The sequence below is a fragment of the Peromyscus californicus genome, unplaced genomic scaffold (genome assembly GCF_007827085.1).
Source record: "Peromyscus californicus insignis strain IS unplaced genomic scaffold, ASM782708v3 Scaffold_19__1_contigs__length_69161282, whole genome shotgun sequence".
In the NCBI taxonomy this organism is placed as follows: domain Eukaryota; kingdom Metazoa; phylum Chordata; class Mammalia; order Rodentia; family Cricetidae; genus Peromyscus; species Peromyscus californicus.
The window spans coordinates 51,260,988-51,284,034 of record NW_026294491.1 but is presented as its reverse complement, the minus strand read 5'-3'; the positions used below and the strand labels follow the sequence as shown (position 1 = coordinate 51,284,034).

Sequence of the window (23,047 nt, the reverse complement as noted above, 5' to 3'; positions counted from 1 at the left end):
GTAAGGGAATCAATATTCCCTCCACTATGACTAGTGGGAGTTTATAAATACATACTGCTGCTGCAGGCTCTCTGTTTTAGTGGGGTAACTGAGGACTGTGTTTCACTCTTGTCCCTCTGGGTTTCTTTACTGGAATGTCAGGCTTTGTCTCCCTTTCCTTACCGGTGCGCCATGCATTTGCATGAAGGCCCCCAAAGAAACTATGCTGGAATTCCAATCAGCAATACAAAATGGAATATTTCTTGAAAGTACAGTCTTTGTAGACTAATCAAGATAAATGAGACTGCTAGAGTGGGTTTTAAACAGGGGATAAATTTAGCCACAGAGGCAACACATACAGAGAGAAGATGGTGTGGAGACACACATGGAGAGAGCATCTTTCGAAGGCAGAGGTTGGAGAGCTACCTTTCCAGGGCAAGGGGCAGGTGGGACCAACAGAAGCTAGAAAAGCAATGTGCAACAGTCTCCCTATAGCCTCCATGGGAGCACGTTGCTGCTGCTGCTGCCACCTTCATGTCTGACTCTTAGCCTGTATGTAGTACTGTGAAACGATGAGGTATTGTTGCTTCAAGGCACACAATCCTTGGTATACTTTAAGGCTACCCCTCCCCCATTTAAAAATATATTTCCTTATTATCTAACAGTTCCTTTGCCTCTACAATAAACTAATTGTACTTGAACTACATTATTTTTTTCTCATCCTCCTCCTCTTCTGCAACACGATCTCTCTCTGTAGTTCAAGCTGGCTTTGACCTTGCAATCCTTCTGCCTCTACTGAACTTACACTAACACAGCACCATTCACCATGCCTGAATGTACTTGAACTTATATTTCAGATTTCTATATGACTAAAATACATTTTTCCAATAGAATTTGAGGTCCTTTTAAAGAAATAATGAGCATCCTGCTGTCTTCTGTGTTTTAAAATTTATTTTATTATTTTATGTGTGAGTTTGTCTACATATATGTCTATGGATCACATGCAAGCCAGATGCCCAAAGAGGCCAGGGGAAGACATCAGATCCCCTGAGACTGGGATCATAGATAGTTGTATGTGGCCATGTGAGTTCTCATATTCATTTCTGGGTCATCTAGAAGAACAGTCAGTGTTCTTAACTGCTGAGTCATCTCTCCAGCCTTGTTTGATGTTTTTAATATTTCTGATCACTAGCTAAATACTTTTTGTGGTTTTGGAAAGAATGGGGTGAGGAAAAAGAGGGACATAATAAAAAAATAATAAAGCAAAGACTGGGAATACATGTAGTTGATCACATGTAAACAGGTAAAGAAAAAACAAATCTAGACTCAACCAAGGTCACTTTACTCTTGTGTCATGGGATTAGAATTGTCTCACTGCTCCTTTTAGCTTTTTAATAAAATAAGGAATATTATTAAGATATTAATAGATCAAACTGAGACAAATAAATATTTTTGCATGTTTTTAAATGTTTTAAGAGAATACGTTTAAATACTACACATTGTAAGTAGCAACCCCACTGCAACAGTCTGTTGAGATATTTAAAGGCCTAAATCAGAGTGCTACTCCTACCCTGATTAAGCTTATATAGAAGCCACGTCTACAGCTTCTGCCAACAGAGCTCTACTGAAGAACTATATTTATGCACATTTGAATGAATATAAGATTGCAGTTGTTTTTGCCTTTTAAAACAAAGGTTCCCTCCAGGGGAAAAAAATGAAGATGTTATTGTGTTGTAAATCTCTTCTAGAATTACTGGTAATATATTTAAAATATTAAAGGAGAAAAATAGTTTGACTTGAAGTTGATGAATGTACGCACTCAGCCCCCTTGTCGACTTTTCATTCTACAGTTTGCTACTCAGTCTGAAATGCTGAAACTGATTTACAAGAAAATGAGAGGCACACCCAGGAGCAAAGGGCCATTCTTAGATTTCTCCCACCACCGATCTGGCTATGTCCAGACATAAGTTTTCGAAGAAAGAGAACAGAAGTGAGAAGAGGGTCAGAGTACAAGCTGGCTGTGCAGGGCAGCTGACCTAGTACGGCCACCCAGCAAGGAAAGCAACAGCAGCCTCCTAATGGACCTAAGTCGCCAGTCCGTCCTTGAAAATTTATTTCGCAGTACTGGGCATTAAACCCAAGGCATTGCACATGCTTAGCAACTGATCTACCAGGGAATCTGCATTCACCCCAAGGCCGTACATTACATGTAGCATTTGCTAACTATAAGCACGTCTTTTGATTAGTAAGAGTGAGCAATGACGGTAGCAGAAACTGAGTAACTAAAATTTTCTTGTAGTATTCTTGAAGACTTCTGTGACCTGCAGCTTTCCAGGTAAGCCTCACATTTAACCCTTTTAATATCACATTGTAGTTTGGAAGCAACAACTGCTGTTTAGATTTGTACATGATACCTTTAAAATATGGATAAAAACAAAACAGAGGTATCCCGGAGTTCATTGTGGGGTGTTTTATGCTGTTTGGTTTTTGATCTTTTGGGTTTCTTTTTTTTTCTTTCATTTTAAACAGTGAGACCTCTTAAGTACCAAGCTAAAAACAAGTAAGGAAAATAATGATTAAATGGGATGGTCAAATATTAGATTATGCAAAATGCTCTAGGGTTCTAAATTATTATATACTCCCTAGTATCCATATTTTAAATACATCCACCATGTACTTAACTAAAATAAAAATAAAAATACCAACATCTGTATACCCCAGGAGATGTAATTACATCATGTATTTTGGAACAAAGAAGAAAATTTATCATTCAATGAATAATTACTTACTGGCTAATAGGTTTACAGAATTGTGCCAAGAATATTTGGGATTCAAAGTATACCAGTCTCAGATATCCTGTAGGCAGAATAATCATTGCTCACATGCCATTTCAACAGAACATAATACATATTTGGAGATTTGAAAATTGGAATTATTTCAGAAGAGAGAAGAATCATTACTAACTTTGTCATTCAGAGAAGATACAATTGACAAACACAAACTAAAAATGGAGGAACAGTATTAACACATGAACACAGTAGGAATGTGAAGGGTAAAAAAAGCATCAGAAAGCAAAGATCCGTAAAAGCACACACAGTACGCCACTAATAAGCAGCCCCGCTTGCCTAAAATAGTAGTACCCAATGGGATAGAACAAAAAATAAAGCAAAAAACAGGTAGCAGCCAACATGAGAGGGCCTCAAAGACCAGGTCAGGGACTCGGAGGCTCTGGGAAAGGCTTAGGGGTACTCGGTGCAGAACAAACTCCACACTTCCAGCCACGGGTTAAACCTGGAGGTAGACTGTAAGTTGCACTGAATGGCATCTAGACCATGAACTACAAACTCAAGGCCAGGAAAACTGTGAGACAGAGCCTTGCTGGAGGCCAAAAGACAAAGGAACATGTTCTAGGAGTTCAACAACAGCTGAAACCCCAAATTACAAGCAGGCGTTTATCCAAAAGGATCATCTTATTGCCTGCCTCCCTGAGCAGGCTGTATATTTTCAACAAGATCACCGATGATAATACTGGAGGACTCTGGAGACAAATTAATAAAGCTTTGAACTGGACAGTGACACTGTTCTATGGTTATCCTATTTTCCTCCTGCTAAATCAATGTTAGCTTTTAATATATCTTATTTAACAATTCTGAACCAATACGATTCAGAAATGTTTTAAATACACAGTAGAAACATGCCACACTTGGATAGAACTATGAAAAAATATATGTATGTATTCTATACGAAAAGAAACTGATGGCATAGTTATGTGCCACGTAGATACCACACACCTGCCCCCAACGTTATCCATACACTTAAAATTAGAATTATTAAATTAAGAAAACAGTGTGAGTAGGAAGCCCATTTGGAGTCAGGGTTCCTTTGGCCATCACCATTACCATATTTAAATGAGCAATACAATTAATAGCTCAATTTTAATCCTTTAAACACTCGGGAGGCTGTGCCCCCTCTTCCGGCCAGTTTTAATAATGTAAATATCTCGGGTCATATGATAGAGATAGAGAGGGCAAGTATTGGTGCTATAGTTAAAGTATTTTCTGGTCAAAGTGTGATGTTTCAATATAGTCTATGAAGCAAGACAGACTTCCAGAATTTCTGTTTTTGTCATAACTGTGTATTTGCAAGACTGGGGTGGCATTTGGAAGATACAAGACACACAGGACTCCTCTGAATGGACCCACTGTTTTGTGGGCAATCATTCCAGGAGTCTTTTGCAGGGGGGCACACAAAACTTTAAAAAGCAGACCAAAGCAGGAAGGAGAGGAAATACCAGTTTCTTTCTGGGCCTCCCTCTTCGCTGCTTGGCTTTCTGGGAACACAGACACATCTGAAAATGTTCCTGTAAGGCAAGGGAGAAGAAGACAGACTCAGTCAGCTGGAGATAACCAGGTCCTCAGCAAGCTGCTAGATCTGAGCAGGGCTAAGACGGCTCAGCTCTGTTCAGCAAAGCAGGTAAGCAAGACACTTGTCACCTCTGCATTTCCCATCTGTGATCTCGGAGTCCCTCCCGCGTGGAATTTTATTTAAATGATTAAGATAAGGGTCAACTCTGAAAAGATCAGTGTAACGACCAGGCTCTGCTGAATCTTTCTTAGGCCAGTCTGGGAATTCCAAAAGTGAGGAGTGAAAAACTTTTCAAAGAGAAAGTAATGGAGAGAAAGACCAGTTTCAGGAATCATGCTCTGAAGTCTTTCGGTATGAATTCTATAAGATCACAGCTTAATTGTACTTTTGGTTCGTTCATTATTTATATATCATTTATTTTTGAGACAGGTATTCTGAAGCCCAGGCTGTGCTAAGACTCACTATGTAACCCAAACTGGCCTCAGATTTATGACAATCCTCCTGCCTCAGCCTCTTGAATACTAGGATTACAGGTGTGAATCACCATGAGCAGCTTGATATTTTTGTTTTTGTTTTTGTTTTAAGAGAATTAAGGGGTTTCCCTATGAATTTAATATTCGGTATCACAGGACTCTAGTAAGTATCTTATTAGTCTATAGGTCATGAGAAAAGAGTTTGGAAGAAATGTCACTTTATGTTCTACAGTGCACTGCAAATGTAGTCAGTTCTGCACAGGTAAAGACACAAGAGTGGACTTCTGCAGTAGGAACAGCCATTCTTGGGACCTTCACCTGGGAAGACAAACCACTTACACCTAGGAGGCTCTTGCTCCTAACGTGCAAGAAACAGTCTCTGCTGGTTTTGGTGCTTGTTATTGTTGTTTTTTCTTTAAATACACACACACACACACACACACACACACACACACACACACACACACACACACACAGTTGGCCTGATCAATTATGTAATCTCAGAGCCTTTAACCCTTCCTAGATAGATTATCTCTGTGACAGTTACAAGCCGAAGAATCTGAGTTTACTGCACCCAGGCCCTGTGAAAGATTTCTTGCCTGTGCATTTACTGAAAAGGATAAAACAAACAAACAAACAAATGAAGTTCCTTAACACTCACATAAACTGGAGCCCCAAGAACTCTGTGAATTTTTCAGTTCTTACATCCCTCTCTAGCACTCGAGGGCTGGATTGACTACTCTTTGAAACAGTTCACGATTCATTGTTTCTTAACTACATTTACAGGATGTGGTAAATGTAATATATATCACTATCCAGTCTGACATTCCACTACAACTTTTTGTAGGTCTTAATTCATTTCCTTATTGAAAGAGGGAGGGGGTTCAAGAGGGTAATGGCAAATGAAAAGTACTAAAATTCTCCTAAGTATGTGTATGAAATCAAAGTATTATAATAAAAAAGAAACTAAATTATTTTCTAAATTGATAGATTTATAGACTTGATAAAAAAGTATTTTATGTTGATGAGTTACAATTTATTATAAAATACCAAATAAATAATACTAAATAATAAATGTAACCAAATACTTAATAGCTGGATAGAGTCTTGGCAGGTAAAAGCACTTGCCACATAAATCTGACCAGGCTGGATCCCTGGAACTAATGCAAAAAGCTAGAAGATGTGGTCCTCTCCTGTAATTCCAGGACTCCTGTGATGAACTAAGATGTGAAGTCAGGAGCATCTCTAGGAGGAAGCTCATGGTTCAACTAGTATGAACTAGGATGCCATATGGCAACAGAAACAGCAAGAGAGAAACTGTTTCAACAAGGTGGAGGGCAAAAACCAATCACCAAAATCATATACGCACCTATATACCCACCCACTCACACATACCCACACACACACACATCAAAATAAATAAGTAAAAACACAAAACCAAAAATGCAATGCTTTTCTTAAATCTCCGTGTTCTTTTCTTATGCAACATTAGCTATTAAAGCAAAAAAAAAATCTAAAGTTCATTTGTTCTTCATAAAAAATGAAATGTACAACATTTGAAGCCATTAACTGCATATGTCCTATAATTCTTAATTTTAATTAACTTGGCACAAGGCAGAATCACCTGGGAAGAGTTTCAGTGAGGGGCTATCTATATCAGGTTGGCATGTCTGAGGGTGTTCATCTTGATTACATTGATTGATGTGGGAAGTCTCAGCCTAGCATGAGTGATACCATTTCATGGACTGGATGGGCCCTGGACCTAATGAAAAGAAAAGAGTTAGCTGAGAACTGGCAGGCATGAACCTGTTGCTTCCTTCCGACTGAAGATGTAATACAGCATGCTCAACCTCCCCCTGCTGTTTCTTCCCTGAAGTGATGGACAGCAACCTGGAATTGTGAGCTAAAATAAACTTTCTCCCCTAAGTTGCGTGAATGGGAAGTTTTGTCACAGTAACTAAAACAAAACTTATGAGCAAAACCAAGCCATCCTGAGAGATGCAAAAACACTGTGTAAATGGCCAGACTTCATTGTTCACTGCAGCCTTCATTTGTGCCCAGGTTGTCTTGTTAAAAAAGAATTCAAATTTGTGCCTATGAATACTACAGAAACTGAGTTTGGGGGTCACTCATCAAAAGTAATGGTTCTCCACAAAAATCAAGGACCTATTGATCCTGTTTTCTTTTCTTCTTTCTCCTCCCTGCTACCCATGTACTTTGCCCTCCCTCCCTCCCTCCTTCCCTTCCTTTCTTTCTTTCATTATAAACTGGGTCTCACTGTGGTCTCACTACCCTAGGCTGTAGGATCACATGATGCCTCAAAACCCCAAGTCTTGGGATTAAAAATGAGAGTCACTATGTCTGGTGGATGCTTATTTGTGTGTTTGGTTTTGGGATGAGAATTATAGGAGTACAACCCCCCCAAAAAAAAAAACAACAACAACAACAAAAAAAAAAACCTAAATTAGTCTTTCAGATGTAACCTCTAGATTTTCATATTGGAGATGACCACAGCACAAAGATGTCCGTATAAACTACAGTACACATTTGTGTTTGTGAAACATGAGGAGGAAAAAAATACAGAGGAAAGAGTCTCCACTTGTGCTAAAGAACAAAGTGACTAGAGGACTATTTAGAGACAGGAGCCAGACCAATTTTGAGGATGGTTAGGATTCAGGTCAGGTTCAGAAGGAAACCTGGTGTAATTTCTAGCTTCCACCTGAACTGTTTTCTTAACTTTCAGATAAGAACACAATCAACTATTCTTGCTCTCCACACAGCAGGTGGGCATAAATGGCTTGCTAGGTTAACTCTCTAGTCTAGTGGTATATACCTTGCGTAGCTGAACTGAATCTCACTCCAAACATTTCCCCAGGGTGGAAAGATGGCTCAGTGGGTCAACTGTTTGCAGCATGAACATGGATACCTGATTTCAAATGTCCAGGACCTATGTCAAACCAGGTACACTGGTGTGTCTGCAGTGAGATCTGAGGCAGAAACAGGAGAATCTCTCTATCTCACAGGCCAGCTTAGTCTGCCTAAGCAGCAGTAAACAGCAGAGAGACCAAGCCTCAAACAACCTTGACAGCAAGGATCCACACTCGAGACTATCTTGTATGCACATGCCTACCTCTCCTGACCCCCATGAATGCACTGAATATTCATTCCTACATCAAACATCTTTACCAATCCATCCAAGGATGAGCGGGTATCACAGAAGGGAAGACTGTAAGAATTGGAGTAAGGGCAAGTGTTGTAGTTGGAATATTTTGTTCTAGCAGAATAGAACCATTTCCGGCTTGAATTGTCAGCACCCGTGATTAGCTGATGAGACCCATTAACTTCCTATTACAAAAAAAAGGAAAGGGGTCCCAAGGTCCTTTCTATCTCCAAAGAGACAGTTAACGGGTACCATGAGTGAAGCCTGCAGATAGAGGTTGCTAGGAGGAGTTCACTAGCCAAACCCTTCCTCAAAGAGGTTGTGGGAAGAGTATTCTTTCACTGATGTAGTTGACCATAAGTTTCCCATGCTCCTATGAGTAATCCTTCACACAAGTCCTGTAAACAACCCTAATTATATGCAGTTTCACAAAACTAGACTTGATTTGGATTATTTATCTTCTGTCCTTGATGCCAATCTGTGACAACATTCACAAAACTCTGGTACATTCTTTTTCAGTATGTAGGGGTTTTGTTTTGTTTTGATATTTTGAGATAGGGTATCTATAGAGCCCTAGCCTCTCTGGAATTTCCTATATAAACCAACTTCGCCTCAAATGTGATGATTCTCTTGTCTCTGTTCCTTGAGTGCTGGGTTTACAGATGTTTTCCAACCATGTTCTCTCTCTCTCCCTCTCTCTCTCTCTTCCCCCTTTTAGAAAGCAGTGAAAGAACATTTGTTTCATTTGATAACATAATTGATTATATTTCAGATGATTTCAAGGATAAAATTTCAGAGAATTTTTTTAGTGCATATGTTGCAGTTCTTAGGGTTTTATCAATGATGTGAACATTACACAGGAATATGTAACTACAGGACATCTGAACATTAATTTTAAGTTTTTTGGAGAGGTAAATGTACTTTGGAAGTTACATGTAACATGTTGACCTTTGGCCTTTTGGGGCATGCTGTGGCCTATGCTTCTTCCATACCACTATTCTTTTAATCTCTTAATGTCCCTCTACTAATTAGAACAACTTTAACTTAATTTTTCTATTGCCAAGATTAGTATCTCTTTCAAGTAGATCTATGGACATTTTTGTTGTATAATTAATACGTGATATGGGAGTTCAAGTAATTTTAACATCTTGAAATTCAACTAGTATACTTCTATCTTACCAACAGATTGCATTCTAGGAGATTTATCATGGCTTGTGAAAGAATATAAATTTATTCATTTATTCACACCTTTCTTATATGTACTCTAATATGTCAGCATCATTTAAGAACCCTTTCTGACCATCTAATATACTAAACTAAATAAACAGCTCAGTGTGCACTAACTTATGGGATACTTTATAGATTTACCCAATTTTTGGTTAATTAGCACAAAGAACAAGGTTGATAAAAAAAGATGATATGTTTCAATAAACTTTTAATTTAGATAGAATATAAACCTGGACTCTTCCCCTCCCTGTGGTAAGTGCATGCCTCTGTTTTACAGCAGATAAGAAGCTTAAAGGAGACTCACAGCACTGTAAACTCTAGTTCCACTCTGTATAAGGACTTCTCTCAGGCTTGTTCTCAAAGGTCCACAGCCTAATATCCTAGGATCCTGCTTACACAAATCACAGCTAGGCATCTCATTTTACATGCCTTAAAATACGACAAATCACTATAGGGCATCTTATCTTAGCAGCCTTAAGGGGCAGGATTTAGAGTACAGTCTCTGTCACCAGCCTGCCCAGATTTAAATTTAGGCTCCGCCGCTTACTACTCAGTGACCTCCGAGAAGTGTCTTAACTTTTCTTGGCCTCTGTTTCAAAGGAGTTATAACAGTGCCTCCAAACACACAATAAACATCAGCATTGCTGGGAAAGCAGTGTGCCATCCTTCATTCTTGTCTCAGTCTTGAATGCATTACAAGGATATTGCCTTGAGTTAAAGAAACTAAAACATCCAAGGACAAGGGCAAAGCAGGTACTATTCCTCCTATAAGCAAATACAAAAGAAGCTGGACCAGTTTCTGGCCTCTGTCAGAGGGAAGTAATGAAGAGGAAGAAGGGGCCCAGAAGGAAGGAACTTCCAGAGGAAGTGGGGATGTCCAGGGGATTGTTCTCATGCTCCCGTTCCATAAGATGAGGGGGCCTGACAACTGTATCCACTGGGGACAGATGAATGTCTCAGAAGACTGAGTTATAGTAGATGCCAATAACCCCAGTATTTGGGAAGCTAAGGACAGGAGAATTCCAGGCCAGCCTAGGCTACATAGCTAAACTGCATCCCAAAGAAAGAGGAAGACCTAATGCCATTGTCACTGGAGAAATGGGCAGTAAAAAGAGTGCTGACCGACTGTATTCCAGTGGTTGGGAAGAAGATGTTTTACAGCAGATCACTTTGAAATGTCAAGTTCCCTAGGGCCTCCTAAAAAGCTGCTATCGAAGTCCCATAAGAAGACAGTTAGCCTCCACCCCCACAGGGGATGCTGAAGGTTACTCAGTGTGAGACAGAGAAGCAAAGAGGAATCCTCAAAGCAGTCAGGCATACTCTGGATGCCACAAGAAGAATCTCCTCTTTCCTAGCCTGGGGCTAAGCACCAGAGTGACAACGTAATACAGAAGGAGTGAAGAGTGTGTGAGTAGACTGTGAACCAACCATACAGCCTATACTCTAGACAATAGATCTGGACCATGAGTGTCCTACACTAGGGAGACTGGTCAGTAGCCAAAAGGCAAGGAAAGAAGCTGTGGACAAATATTACACTAAATATTGGAGGATAGATACAGGCTGAACATTAGTGCTCTCTCTCTCTCTCTCTCTCTCTCTCTTGTTTGAGATTATAAATAAAATTATATTTCTCCCTTCCCTTTCTTCCCTCCAAACCCTTCCACATACCCCTCCCTGCTCTATTTCATATTCACGGCCTCTTTTTTCATTAATTGTTATTGAATACATCAGTGTATATTTACGTGCATATATTCCTAAACATAAACTTCTAAGGCCATATAATATTATTTGTATGTATATCTTCAGGGCTGCCCATTTCGCACTGGGCAACCAATTGGTTTGCTCTTCTCTGGGGAAGATTAAATTTCTGACTCCCAGCTTTCTTTGGTCACCTACAGTCCTTTGTGTGGGGTTGAGGCCTCCTAGGCTTTCCCCCCATCCACTTGGGAAGGCCCATTGGTGTCATCCTTGTTCAGCTCACATTCGAGCAATCTTACAAATGAACGTAGCTGAGAAGTGAATGTTGGATGGGGACCACAACCAGAGAGATGAACTCACAGCTGCAGCGTTCATAGTCTCAAGAAGGGAGTTCTGACATGAAACAGAAGAATAATGTGAAGATCCATCCTTCTGACCTGAAACTTCTCAATCAAAACAGATTCTTAACAATAGAGAAAAACAGTGAAGGAAGGAGGGAGGGAGGGAGGGAGGGAGGGAGGGAGGGTGGGAGGGAGGGAAGGGAGGAAGGGAGGGAGGGGAGGAAAGGGAACTGAAGAGAAAAAAAAAAAACAGAGGTCGACCATAGCCATTGCTTACACAAAACCGTACTCCAGAACATCCCTAGACAAAACAATAGGAATTTTGCAAAATCTTGATCAGTATTTTATCTTTAAATACACTCCTTTGTTTTTTTTCCCTGGAAGAATCTCTAAGTTTGGAAAGTCCAGCCCAGGATTTTTCTCAGCGTTTGTGAGCATGCCTTCAGCGTGGACTCCTCACTTAGGTAGGAAGGCTCAAACCAACAAGGTGGCTGACACAGGAGCAGTACACACTTACTCACTGTGCATGGAACCTAATTCAGTATCCCCAGCAGGAAGTAAGCACTTTCTCAGAAAAATGAAACTGGAGGAGCAGAAGAAACTGCTAAAAATAGAGAGCAAGGATCAATAAGGACAGTCCTGAGAAATTATGACTTCATATATTCCATGTCCTTAATTATCCTTTAATATTCCTTTTAAAACTTTCTTACTATTTCTCCCAGAAACAAAGGCTATACATCTTTAGCAAACATTATACCAAAGAGCATTTAGGCCTTAGGAGTGAGGTAGGCACATATTTTCCTTTGTGGTGTTAGTCAGCTCTATCCCATATCCCAGGATTACGTAAACTTGAACAATTTGGGAGACTGTTCTGTGCTGGTCAGCCTTCCACAGCTATAGTTGTATCTATTAAGATACACACTTCCTGACTTCCTAACGCTATTAGAATGCCCACTGTTTGGCTGCTATATGCAAATAAATTATAATTAGAGGCCAGAGCTGTCCTTCCTCAATAATGAAGTCCTTTTGGCCCTTCCATCAAACTGGCAGAAGGGGTCCATTCCCAGACACAGACTTGGAGTGTGTGAGGCTGATTCCTATCTGGTTAATAAGCATTTGATCAATCAATCATTTTCTCTCTTAGTCTCTCGACCCTTTCCATCCCATCCCCCGTCAAGCAGATTCCTGGTGTGTGTGTGCGTGCGTGCGTGTGCGTGCGCGGGCGTGTGCGTGTGCGTGTGTGTGTGTGTCCCTTATGCAATCTGGGCTGCTGGTATTCGCATATTCTTGTTTCTTAAATACTTTATCTTGATTCTGGATCCCCCATCCAAGGTGTGTTCTCTGGATCCACATCTCCCCATGCGGAGGTCTGGTGTGGGTGTAGGTATAGGCCTGTTGTGGGCTCAGCCTTTGCTTCTAACACATCCTGAGTCCTCTGCAGAAGCCGCAGTCCACCCTATTGTCCCTTCTCTAGGTTCCAGTCTACACTCACCTTTTGTCGTCAATACTTTCACGGTGAGCAGAGGGCACTTGACGGATGTGTGGGACACAAGCCACTGTGGATATGTGGAGGTCAGAGGACACCTTTGTGGAGGTTTTTCTCTCCTCCACAAAGGTGTCCTCCACAGTTCCAGAGACTGAAGTTACATGACCAGGCTTAAAAATGTTTCACTCACGGAGCCATCCTGTAGGCCCTTCACGCCCTTTTCACGGCAGCTACACAATTTCTTTCTTGGCTCAGTTGCCGATGACCTAGATGACAGCCAGGATGAGTGCAGCATCAGGCTAGCAGGTCAAAGTGTTTACACCATTTCAGGGACTGCTTTCTGGGATATTTTCATTCCAGTAAAAACTCAAACTGCCTCATCTTAGCCATGAGTAATAAACTCGCTGTTTTCATAAATAATATTTAGAAGGTATTTAGAATAACTTTGCTATGCTAATATCACTTTCATTATTATTATTTTTACCTTGATCCTACTTGCCAGCAGACTACTGACTCATTTTATCTCCTCAGCCCAGTTCCTTCCTCATGATGCTATATATACTCTAGAAAAGATGGCTACTTTTTGTTTTGTTTTGTTTTTTCCTCAGACATATATTTTTTTTTCTGTTTTGTGTTCTGCATTCTATGAACGTGGACAAATAAAATCTATCATCTAACTCTTGAGACAGCAACATTTAGGCTGCATCTTGCTGAAAGTCCCCGATGAATAGAAAAAGCAGTCCTGTCAACTTTAAGGGGCAATATGCTTCAGGCTCAGGGCTCCGGAGAATGTTACAGCATTAGAGCAAATGGGAGCAGAGTCTAGTTTGGCTAAGCCTAGCAAAGGCAAAACCCTGGAAGGAAAGACTGTACTCTGCCACTAATGTGGCTGTTTATATGAAAGGCTCTCACTGGGAAAACCTTTCCCATTAGATGTAAGCTTTCCTCAAGCACTGGTCCAGGACCACATGCTTACAGAGTCAAATGAAGGTGGTGTGTGTGTGTGTGTGTGTGTGTGTGTGTGTGTGTGTACCACATATACATACATATTTTTTCAAATAATAATATATTTTTAAAATCTAAAGGCAGATGGCTCATGACGAACCAAATATATCCAAGATTGTCCTCTGATCTCTGTATGTCTACACACATGTGAGCACGCGTGTGGTAATTATTTCGTATATGTGTGTATGTGTGAGTGTGTGAGAACATACATACAGTTTCCGAGGGGCCAGAAGAAAACATCAGAGCCCCTGAAGCTGGAGATACAAGGGGTTGATTTAGGTGCTGCATTCCAAATTCTTGTTGTCAAGGAAAGCTTTCTTAACTATTGTGCTCTCTCTAAGACACCTGTCTCACTTTATAAGACCAGCTTTCTCACTGGTCTGGAGTCGACCAACTAAGATGGACTAGCTAGTATGTGAGCGCCAAGTCCCCTCTGTCCCCTCTTCCACAGTGTTTGGTTTACAAGCACATGTCCCATGCCTGGCCTCTTCACGTGGATTCTGTAGATCAAACCAAGGTCCTCATGAATTTAACCATCTGAGCTATCTCCCCAACCCCAAAGGCACTTGCAGGATCCATATGTAGGCCACTGTCATTCATCACTAAAATAGTGTCATCTCTAAGACAGGACACGCATTCTCACCATGGAGGACAGACTGTCACAGAATTTAGGTGTCTGTTTATCAAATTTCAAGCAAATGTGAAACTGAAAACTCCATGGTTCCCTATAGATTTAACTGGAATTTGTTGAGTCTCACAATGGCCCTTCTCAGAAATAACACTCTAGTAAGTGCTCATATCCAATGAGCCAATTCAAAGACTCTTGAAACTCAATGAGAAGCACAAAAAGGGTACCAATTTCTGCAATTAGAGGATCAAGTTAAAAAAAAATGGCTAAAATCAGAAACCTGGAGTTGCTTTTAATAAAGTACTTATTGTTTTCTTTTTTTTAATGTAGGCCAATGTAAATTATAAAACATTACCTTTGGGTATGTATATATGTAAATGCATATCACAGTCTTCCTGTAGTGATTAGGGCAATTTGAGAGAATTATTTAATAATTCTTTTCTTTCTTGAGTTTATGACTTCAATGCTGATATCCTAAAATAAAGTTGAAGGCAGTCTTTTGAGTAATTGATTTGCATTATTCCAGTTTTTTTAAAAAATATTTGTGGACTCCAGTCATTGGAAGCAGCAGAGTACAAGAGCATAGAAAAAAATGAACATAATGACAGAAATCATTAGAATTGTCAGAAATAGACGTTATATGGTTTATTGGCCTGAAACAAATATTAAGGTATATGTTTTCGGTGTATGGATGTTTTGCTTACATGTATCTCTGTGAACCGCTTGCATGTTTGGAGCTAACAGAGGGTAGTAGATGGCATCAGATTCTCCTGGAACTAGAGTTGCAGATGGATGTGAGCCACCATGTCGGTGCTGGGAATTGAACCTATCCTTCGGAAGAGCAGTCAGTGCTCTTAACTATTGAGCCATCTCTCCAGAATCTAAAGCATATTTTTTTTTAAAGAATACAATATGTTCCCCAGAAACCTCATGTGTTGAAAGTAAAATTTAAATTTTCAATTTTTGCTATACATTTTCAAGCAAACCATCTGTTACCTGCCATGAACTCCAATTTACAGCTAACATCCTTGTCCCCGGTCTCTTAGAAAATAATGGGAGGAACCAGTGGGTAGGATTCCCCCTTGCCATTTATAAATGAATCTATCTGTGTTCCATCCTGTGCAGCAGCTTCAGGAGGTACAACTTTCGGTTTAATGAAAGCTAATGCCTTCAGATATGCTGGAATGGAAGCCCTGCTACACCCTCAGAAAACCTAGCTGATAGGCTATCCTTTGTCTGTGAGACCTCTTTCAAAACGATTGACGCAGACATGTAAACATGTCAGTCAAAATTCTTCCACAGCTACGGAGCCTTCTCCCACCCCAGCGTCTGCTCTCCTTCATCCCTGAACCATTTATTCTCATAGTAGAGCTGCAACAAGTACAAGGCAGCACTTTCCAAACATACTTCACAGACATGCAGACAAAGAACCTGAAATGAGTTTAATATCCCCCTGGGCTAGTCTCAGAAGTCCAAAAACTTCCTGAGAGTTCAAAAGAAACAGGAACACTGACTCAGTCTCTATTGCTCCACGTACTTAACAACTCTTATCGGTGAACCAAATACTTCACTCATTCCTGTAATGGGTGATAGGTTTGTTTTGTTTTTTAAGACAAGGTCTCGTGTATCCAAAACTGAGCCCAAACATGTTAAGTAGCAGAATATAAACTTGAGTTCCTGATCCTGCTCCCTTTGCCTCCCATGGTGCTGGGATTAAGGGTGTGCCACCCTGCATCGTTTGTAGATGGTTATATTTAAGAGAAAATTATCAATTACAATCTCTCTTGCCTCATTTTCAAAATGTCCTCCTCTTAGGGGAGCGAAACTGCAAAGACGCTTATCCTCTGAACTTTGAACAGTTGTGAGTTTCTGCCTTAATGACTGTTCCACTGCAAAAAGAATCTTTTCTGATGAAGTCTGAGAATCTATGGGTATGGAAATAAAATCTTAGAAGACAGCTTGGTATTCTGTCAGCTTAGCCAAATATTCATGGAAGGTTCACCCATTAAGGCCTATGACCTCTGCCATCAAGTCAGAGATCCAGGGAGGACCAGAGAAAAACAGTGTCTATTGGACATGACAGGATGGCTGCTCTCATGCACTCACAGCATTTCATCCTTGCCTGCACACACCATCAAGACAGTAGCCAGTCTAGCTTTGGGAGTGGGGTTAATGAGTCCCCCACCCATAAGGGGCTAGTGAAGGTTGATGGATGCTGGGGAGGGAGAGTCAGTTGTCATTAAGAGTGTGGGCCCTGGAAGTCCAACCACCAATGGATGGCGCCACACCCACTGAGTATATATGCAGTACAAACGTACACTGTTTGTTATAAAAGAACAAAGCAAAACCAAAAATAAAAATAAAAAAAAAAACATAAAGTTGGAGGAAGTGTGGAGGTAGTGTGATCTGAGAGAGAGGTAGGGTAGGTTATGACCAAAATACATTGTCTACATGCATGAAGTTCTTAAAGACCTAACAATAATTGTTCAAAAAAAATAAAAGTATCTCTTTAAAATGATCCAAAGACACACACACACACACACACACACACACACACACACACACACACACACACACACACACACCTACACACACACACACACACACTATACAAGAAATTTTCTTTTGCTCAAACATTAATAATGAGTATATTTTTTTAAACACCAAGAAGTCGAGCTGCTGCCTACCTAGAGCCTCCACAGCTACAAACAAGTACTCATGGTACTAGAAGGGATGCTGCACGCTACCGAAGGAGAAGAGTAAACACCAACACATCTACAAACCCTTTGGTCTACAAAACTGACATGTGTGCCTACAAGATACAGTGGTGAGTAAGCAGCTCAAAGCCTATGGGAGCAACCAATCAATGTCTGATCAGAGTTAAGACCCACTCCATGAGATGGAGCCATACCCAAAGCTGCTGGGTGGCCAAGAACTTGAGACCAGCTAGATCAGGGACTGGGGGAAAAGGAATACTGTTGCTCTGCTGGAGGAAGGTAACAATAAAATGACTCTTAACAACATTCTGCTATACTCAGTAGACTCGGGCCTTGTTCAACCAGCATCAGGGAAGCTTTCTCCTGCACTGGATAGAAGCAAATACAGAGACCCACACCTAGACAATATTCAGAGTGTAAGAAACAAACCACTCTTAAGGGTAGACCCTACACCCAGCAGTAGATGGCCAACACAAATGGGGCTAAGTGCATTTTTTTTTTGTTTGTTTCATAATGTGAAGTCAGAACTTTTTTTTTTTTTTTTTTGATCCTTACAGGTCGTTTGGGTACAAATTATTGCTTTGGTTTGGGATTTTTTTTTAATGGGATTTCTGTGAGAATGTGTGTTATCTCTGTGTCTATATGAGTTTCTTGTGCTCTTTCTTTGGCTTTTTTTTTCTTGTTTGGTTTTTTTTTGTCATACACTGACTTTTATTTATTATCTTATTTTATGATTATTCTTTAGATGCTTGCTTTTTAATGAGAGAGAAAGAGTGTATGTCCAGATGGGAAGGGAGGTAGGAAAGAGTCAGGAGGAATAGGGAAAGGGGATACCATAATCAGAATATATTCTATGAAAAAAATCCATTTTCTATAGAAGAAAAAATAGAAAAAAATACCAAGATTAAAATGAAAACATTAAATCACTTTTTACTTTTTTCATTAATCAAATGTTCCTTAACAATTTCAAGTATATTGCATTCTGATTCTTCTTGACACACTCTCCTCTCTCTCCTAAATCTTGTCTTAAGAAAAAACACTTTAGACCTCATATAAATGTAATAAAACAGTATGTAAGCAATACAAATTGCAGTGGGACAGGAAAAATAATAAGAACCAAATATTCAAACACAAAAACTACAAACTGGTCAATCAACATTTAGAAAATGCTTATATTACTAGGAGTAAGAGAAACACACACCATTTAAACAATATACAGTATTCATGCAGCCATGCAAACTGTCATTTTTATATATCTCAAGAATGTAGGAAAAGCCTTTCTGAGGTACATTCGTCAATCTGTAGCAAGAGCTTCAAACTCTTACATTTATGACTTCTTCAAGATGATTTTAATAAAATAACACTATGGTATGTTTCATAAACACAGAACATTGAATGCATTTTAGATGCCATATTATATCTATGAGACAAAATATTATGCCTTTTTCAGGCTATTAAAGTAAAATAAAAGTTATTTTCTTCACATTATAGCTTTTAAGACAATGAATATGTTCTGTGGCAACTCAAAGAGGAGTTATCTTTCTTATTTCTCTCTTTCTTTGGGTAAATAAAGTTGACTAAGTAAACTGCAGAGATATAATTGAGTTCATCAATCTTTAGAACAGTTTGACAGTGATCACCAGAATCTTTACAAGTCCCCTTCTGCTCTCCTCAGTTAGTGCTCTCTATTCCCTTGAAACCTGGCAGTTACTAGTTCCTCACCAACACATGCTCACGTGTTCCTGGTATTTATAAGATGGAAGCCTATGGAATGTAGCCTTTTGAGTTAGAACTTTTACTTAATATATAGTGGGAGAATCCACCAACGTTGAGTCCGTATCTTTCTCCTTTTTATCGCTAATCAGTATTCATTCTACAATATATGCTGTAGTTTCTTTATTCATTCACCAGAGGTCAGTTTAGCTATCTCCAGATTTTGGTTTATTATGAATAAAATTATTATGAATATTTACAGGTAAGTAGGCAATCACAAACCTTTCTCTTCATTTTCTTTCTCGCCCCCCCCCCCCTCCCCTTGAGACTGAGCTTCAATTTGTACCAGGCTGGTCTTCAACTCAAAATCCTCTTGGTGGTGGTTCTATCAGGAGCCACACCCTTAAAGAAAACCCACTTTCCCTTCCCGGGATCCATCAGTTGTCAACAGCTCTGCAACCAGGGGTGGGTCTCATGAAGAGAGCTGGAATGACAAGGTTTGGTCACCAAGCCCATCCTTAGTAAATGCGTTTTATTTAAGAATTTGGGTACTGATAGACATGTTTTACTTAAAAACAAACAAACAAACAAAAAACTGACAATCTCTTTTCCAAAGTAGCTTGCCAGTTTATATTGTCAACACAATTACAAAAGCGTCCAACTTTATCACTCGATTTCACTTGGTACCTCTCTTTCAATGTTTTCTGCCAAAGGTTGATGGGAATCACTGTGGCCTTGACTCTCATCCCCTTACCAATAGAAGCATTATACATCTTTTCACGTGAAATTTCCCATTTCTTGCTTGTTCAGTGAAGAGGCTGCTCAAATGCTTTGCCTGTTATACGGAGATACTTGCTGATTTATTATTATTCAGTCATTTTTGGTGCTCTTTTTTTGCATTAGAAATGTGTCTTATGTTTTGTTTTCTTTTCCTTGGTTTTGGCTAACTTCGTGGTTTGCAGTCAGTTTTTGAACAGTGTCATCCAAAGAACAGAGTTTTAGTTTTGATGAAATTAATCAATTTTGTTTTCCTTTTTAATGTTTCCTCGTTTGGTGTCCATTCCAAGAAATTGTTGCCTAATTGAAAGTCAAAATATTTTCTCCTATGTTTTCTTCAAATTATTTTCTGGATTTAGTCTTATTTAAGTTTATAGTCCATCCTGAGTTAATTTTTATGCAGAGTATGAGATAGAGTTCTAAATTAGCCTGTCCATTTGTGATCTGAAGCTCAGTTGTTTCACTAGTGAATTAAGTTGGCACTTTCAGAATTAATTTTTAAAATTTGAAATGTTTATACCACTTTCTCCATTCCCTTCCTCCTACCAACTCCTTCCATTGTTTCCCCTTACACCTTCCCAAGTTGATGGTTTCTTTCTCTTTGATTACTACAGTCACATGGGTGTATGTGTGCATGCATGCGTATATGTATGTGTATATACATAAACATAAATATACAAATATAGCCTGCTGAATGCATTTAGTGTGGCTTATATGTTTATATTTCAGTACTGAACACTTTGTTTAAAAAATTTTTCATACTCATTTAATAAACCCATGTTTTAAACATTTGTTAATAACATGTAAAAATGCACACTGATTTTAGGATAATGCTTTTATTTAATAGTGCATCAAGATGTTAATGATAACTAGTCAAGTGGAGAACAAAATCTAGAAAATCAAAAAAAATCAAGGGAATGTGTACACATAGGTCATATTTGAAAAAAAATTATATACTATTCAGAAGTTACTAGTTTGAACATATATAGATTATTTCAGAGTGTGTGTGTGTGTGTGTGTGTGTGTGTGTGTGTGTGTCCATTTATGTGTATGTTTGTGTGTGGTATCTATTCATATTTGTATGGATGTGTGCACATATATATGAAAGCGAATGTGCCTATATGTGTAAACTTTGGGTATCCACCTTTCTCTGCTTCCCCTCTGTCCTGAGGTTACAGATGTACACCAACATGCCCCATTTTCACATGGGTTCAGGGAATTCAAATTCATGTCCTCATGTTTGCAAGGCAGTCATTTTATGGAAGAGCTATCTCATGGTGACTTTAATTTTCTATGTGTATGTGAATTTTCCTTTATTCATATACATGTAAATTAGAAGGAATTTTTGACGTTTTATTCATTAAAATGTTTAACTTAATGCTCCCTCAGAGTTATGTCTCTATTCAAATCATGGGGGTAAGGGGGAATAGTTACATTGATAACTAAAACTGAGCTACAGAATAATATGCAGAAAAAGGAAAAAAATGTCAACTTAATAGTTTATCAGTATTAAAATCAACATCAGACTACATTTGACAACTTTTTTGTTAAATTGAATATTCTAAAGAAACAGACTTGGGGTTTTTAGAATTAACCCAAATGTTCTCAATGGAATACAGTCCTTTAAAAAATGTCAATGGGTGATTTAGGTATGGAATCCTATTTTGCAACATGTACCTTCTATGTTGGTATAGTCTCAACCTCCCCTGTTCACATATTCAACTTATGAGGAATGTTTTTTCCCCCATAGTGCATAAAGTTAATGCAAAGTATTCATGAACAATAGTTTGATATGTACATATATTTGGAAACAGTTTTTCTTAGATTCAACACTTCTACCTCCTTATCACATCCCTTATCCTGTCCTCTATGAGTGACAGTTTTGCTGGGGCACAGCTTGCCTTTTCAGGCATTTCTATTTTGCATTTGGTGTTAGTGACGTAAGTCAGCTCTGTGTGTGTGTGTGTGTGTGTGTGTGTGTGTGTGTGTGTGTGTGTGTGTGTGTGTGTTCCTTCTTGACTAATCCATTATAAACCACAGATTCTAGAAAAAATTATAACATGGCAAGCATTAGAATTTGTAAAAAGTGGGTGTAGCATAAAACCTTCAAAGTAACGACAAGTCAAAAATAATGTTCAAGTCCGATTCAGGTGTCTGAAGCTCACTCCAAGGTGATCGCTGATTAGTAAAATTGTATTTTTTTTTGAGTATTTTTACTATTAAAAGATGGTGCTTCATTCACTAATCTTACAAAATAATCTTTTAACAAAGTGTTTTAGTTGTCTGTCTTGTACCTTACTAGAAACCAGTTGTTGAAATACTGGGGACACTGGAAGAATGTTGCTATTCTTTTCATCTTAATAATGCTTGTCATGTGAAAGAGAGAACAGTCACACTAGCAACAGTGATAGATTAGACTGGATCATTATTTCTAATCCCTAACCAAAGTACACTAACCTCAGCAGAGGTAAAGGGAGAAGAGTGGGGTAAGCAGAAGAAAATATGATAGTGTTTTATATGGCATCGTTAATAATTTAGAAAACTTGGACATTCTCTGTCTGTTGCTATTAGATTATTTAAATAAATTATAGCATATCTAAGAGTGGAATGCTGTATAAACATTAAATGAAGCAGGACAAAAGAACACTTACTAATGTAAAAATGCCATGAAGAATTTGTCTTGACTATATATGAATGAAGAATTAGGATTAAATTTTAAAATAATATGATTTTACTTACCTAGAGCTTATTTTTTGTTTGCTTGTTTGTTTTTGAGACAAGGTATCTCTGTGTAGCTTCGGAGCCTGTCCTGGAACTCGGTCTGTAGACCAGGCTGGCCTCACACTCACAGAGATCTGCCTGGCTCTGCCTCCCAAGTGCTGGGATTAAAGGCGTGTGCCACCACCACCCGGCTAGAGTTTCATTTATACAAACTTCCACATCTCTTTAGGTTCATTTATTACAATTAAACTCCGTAAACTTCTTTTGTAGAGTCCTTCTCTCCATCGGAGGATTTATAGGGTGGCTTAACTGTGGGGAATATGTCACAGCAAACTCTTTATATTTTGTGAAGAATTTAGCATTTTCTACAGTGTATGGTCTGCACTGACAGAATGAACATCTGGTAAAGTTTCAATGAGAATAGTGACAGATTATACATGTTACTATCTTAAAATAGTCTGGCTTATCTAAGTATTTTTTACAATGCTAGGCATATTTAATTAACATCGAACTTTGAGATCAGCCACGATTTAAGTCAGGGCCCTGTCAGTTTTGCCCTAACAGTTTAAAGCTTTGTTGGTCAAATCATTTATGCTTCAATTCTTTACCTATTAAATATAAAAGAAAAAAAGTACCTTTGTACAGGGTTGTTGTGAATGAAATGAGGAAAACTAAGAAAGATCAAAGAAGATGTATGTTTTATGCTTCTGTAACAATTGGTATGTGTTCAATAGGCATAGTTACACACACACACACA

The 23,047-nt window shown here is 38.9% G+C and overlaps 1 protein-coding gene across 42 annotated transcripts in view; it reads right to left on the bottom strand.

The window, feature by feature from the left end:
- Rims1 (regulating synaptic membrane exocytosis 1) overlaps positions 1 to 23,047 on the bottom strand; it is a 494,312-nt gene that overhangs the window by 311,310 nt on the left and 159,955 nt on the right. For 35 of the 42 annotated variants that reach the window (XM_052745291.1, XM_052745292.1, XM_052745293.1 and 32 more), the window contains one exon: positions 4,271 to 4,339. The exons of the other annotated variants lie outside the window; for them this stretch is intronic. In XM_052745291.1, the coding sequence (XP_052601251.1) occupies positions 4,271 to 4,339 (69 nt within the window). The remainder of the gene's footprint in view (positions 1 to 4,270; positions 4,340 to 23,047) is intronic. 42 annotated transcript variants of the gene reach the window in all.